The sequence below is a fragment of the Penaeus vannamei genome, chromosome 7 (genome assembly GCF_042767895.1).
Source record: "Penaeus vannamei isolate JL-2024 chromosome 7, ASM4276789v1, whole genome shotgun sequence".
Lineage (NCBI taxonomy): Eukaryota > Metazoa > Arthropoda > Malacostraca > Decapoda > Penaeidae > Penaeus > Penaeus vannamei.
This window is the reverse complement of record NC_091555.1, coordinates 2806693-2809192: the sequence shown is the minus strand read 5'-3', so window position 1 is coordinate 2809192 and position 2500 is coordinate 2806693. Positions and strand designations below refer to the sequence as shown.

Sequence of the window (2500 nt, the reverse complement as noted above, 5' to 3'; positions counted from 1 at the left end):
TCCTCCTCCTGGGCGAGCTCTTCCGAGGTTTCCTCCAGTCCGGACTCCTCCGAGGCTTCCTCCAGTCCGGGCTCCTCCGAGGCTTCCTCCAGTCCGGGCTCCTCCGAGGCTTCCTCCAGTCCGGGATCCTCCTCCTGGGCGAGCTCCTCCGAGGTTTCCTCCAGTCCGGACTCCTCCGAGGCTTCCTCCAGTCCGGGCTCCTCCGAGGCTTCCTCCAGTCCGGGCTCCTCCGAGGCTTCCTCCAGTCCGGGCTCCTCCGAGGCTTCCTCCAGTCCGGGATCCTCCTCCTGGGCGAGCTCTTCCGAGGTTTCCTCCAGTCCGGACTCCTCCGAGGCTTCCTCCAGTCCGGGCTCTTCCGAGGTTTCCTCCAGTCCGGACTCCTCCGAGGCTTCCTCCAGTCCGGGCTCCTCCGAGGCTTCCTCCAGTCCGGGCTCCTCCGAGGCTTCCTCCAGTCCGGGCTCCTCCGAGGCTTCCTCCAGTCCGGGCTCCTCCGAGGCTTCCTCCAGTCCGGGCTCCTCCGAGGCTTCGTCCAGTCCGGGCTCCTCCGAGGCTTCCTCCAGTCCGGGCTCCTCCGAGGCTTCCTCCAGTCCGGGCTCCTCCGAGGCTTCCTCCAGTCCGGACTCCTCCGAGGCTTCCTCCAGTCCGGACTCCTCCGAGGCTTCCTCCAGTCCGGGCTCCTCCGAGGCTTCCTCCAGTCCGGGCTCCTCCGAGGCTTCCTCCAGTCCGGGATCCTCCTCCTGGGCGAGCTCTTCCGAGGCTTCGTCCAGTCCGGGCTCCTCCGAGGCTTCCTCCAGTCCGGGCTCCTCCGAGGCTTCGTCCAGTTCGGGCTCCTCCGAGGCTTCCTCCAGTCCGGACTCCTCCGAGGCTTCCTCCAGTCCGGGCTCCTCCGAGGCTTCCTCCAGTCCGGGCTCCTCCGAGGCTTCCTCCAGTCCGGGCTCCTCCGAGGCTTCCTCCAGTCCGGGATCCTCCTCCTGGGCGAGCTCTTCCGAGGTTTCCTCCAGTCCGGACTCCTCCGAGCTTCCTCCAGTCCGGGCTCCTCCGAGGCTTCCCTCCAGTCCGGGTTCCTCCGAGGCTTCCTCCAGTCCGGGCTCCTCCGAGGCTTCCCTCCAGTCCGGGCTCCTCCGAGGCTTCACTCCAGTCCGGGCTCCTCCGAGGCTTCCTCCAGTCCGGGCTCCTCCGAGGCTTCCTCCAGTCCGGGCTCCTCCGAGGCTTCGTCCAGTCCGGGCTCCTCCGAGGCTTCCTCCAGTCCGGGCTCCTCCGAGGCTTCCTCCAGTCCGGGCTCCTCAGAGGCTTCCTCCAGTCCGGGCTCCTCCGAGGCTTCCTCCAGTCCGGGCTCCTCCGAGGCTTCCCCCAGTCCGGGCTCCTCCGAGGCTTCCCCCAGTCCGGGCTCCTCCGAGGCTTCCTCCAGTCCGGACTCCTCCGAGGCTTCCTCCAGTCCGGGCTCCTCCGAGGCTTCCTCCAGTCCGGGCTCCTCCGAGGCTTCCTCCAGTCCGGGCTCCTCCGAGGCTTCCTCCAGTCCGGGCTCCTCCGAGGCTTCCTCCAGTCCGGGCTCCTCCGAGGGGAGAAGAGGACTGGATCTTAAGGAAGAATTGGTGAGAAGAGCTCCTCCAAGGCTTCCTCCAGTCCGGACTCCTCCTCCTGGGCGCGCTCCTCCGAGGCTTCCTCCAGTCCGGACTCCTCCTCCTGGGCGACGGGCTCCTCCTCCTGTGGATCTTAAGGATTTGGGGAGAAGAGGACTGGATCTTAAGGAAGAATTGGTGAGAAGAGCTCCTCCGAGGCTTCCTCCAGTCCGGGCTCCTCCTCCTGTGGATCTTAAGGAAGATTTGGGGAGAAGAGGACTGGATCTTAAGGAAGAATTGGTGAGAAGAGCTCCTCCGAGGCTTCCTCCAGTCCGGGCTCCTCCTCCTGGGCGACGGCTTCCTCCAGTCCGGGCTCCTCCTCCTGTGGATCTTAAGGAAGATTTGGGGAGAAGAGGACTGGATCTTAAGGAAGATTTGGGGAGAAGAGGACTGGATCTTAAGGAAGAATTGGTGAGAAGAGCTCCTCTGAGTCCGGGCTCCTCCGAGGCTTCCTCCAGTCCGGGATCCTCCGAGGCTTCCTCCAGTCCGGGATCCTCCTCCTGGGCGAGCTCTTCCGGACTGGAGGAAGCCTCGGAGGAGTCCGGACTGGAGGAAACCTCGGAAGAGCTCGCCCAGGGAGTGAGGGATCCCGGACTGGAGGAAGCCTCGAGGAGCTCCGGGACTGGAGTGAAGCCTCAGACTGGAGGAAGCCCGGACTGGAGGAAGCTCCCGGTGACAGAAATTAGGAGCCCGGACTGGAGGAAGCCTCGGAGGAGCCCCGGACTGGAGGAAGCCTTCGAGGAGCCCGAACTGACCTCCCTGGAGGAGTCTTCGACGCCGATCCGTCGGCTTCTACGTCGGGAACTCAATGCCCTCAGGATGACCTTTCAAATCGCCTCGACTCGCAGGAGAAGCTCCGAGCAGCTGAGAAAGGTCATGCA

The 2500-nt window shown here is 65.3% G+C and overlaps 1 protein-coding gene across 1 annotated transcript in view; it reads right to left on the bottom strand.

Moving 5' to 3' along the window:
- LOC138862250 (paternally-expressed gene 3 protein-like) overlaps window positions 1-2500 on the bottom strand; it is an 11933-nt gene that overhangs the window by 1922 nt on the left and 7511 nt on the right. The window contains exons 3-6 of the mRNA XM_070123953.1: window positions 1497-2241; window positions 921-1116; window positions 237-431; window positions 1-98 (exon numbers count right to left, since the gene is read on the bottom strand). The exon at window positions 1-98 is cut by the window's left edge and continues 340 nt beyond it. Of these exons, the coding sequence (XP_069980054.1) occupies window positions 1-98; window positions 237-431; window positions 921-1116; window positions 1497-2241 (1234 nt within the window). The remainder of the gene's footprint in view (window positions 99-236; window positions 432-920; window positions 1117-1496; window positions 2242-2500) is intronic.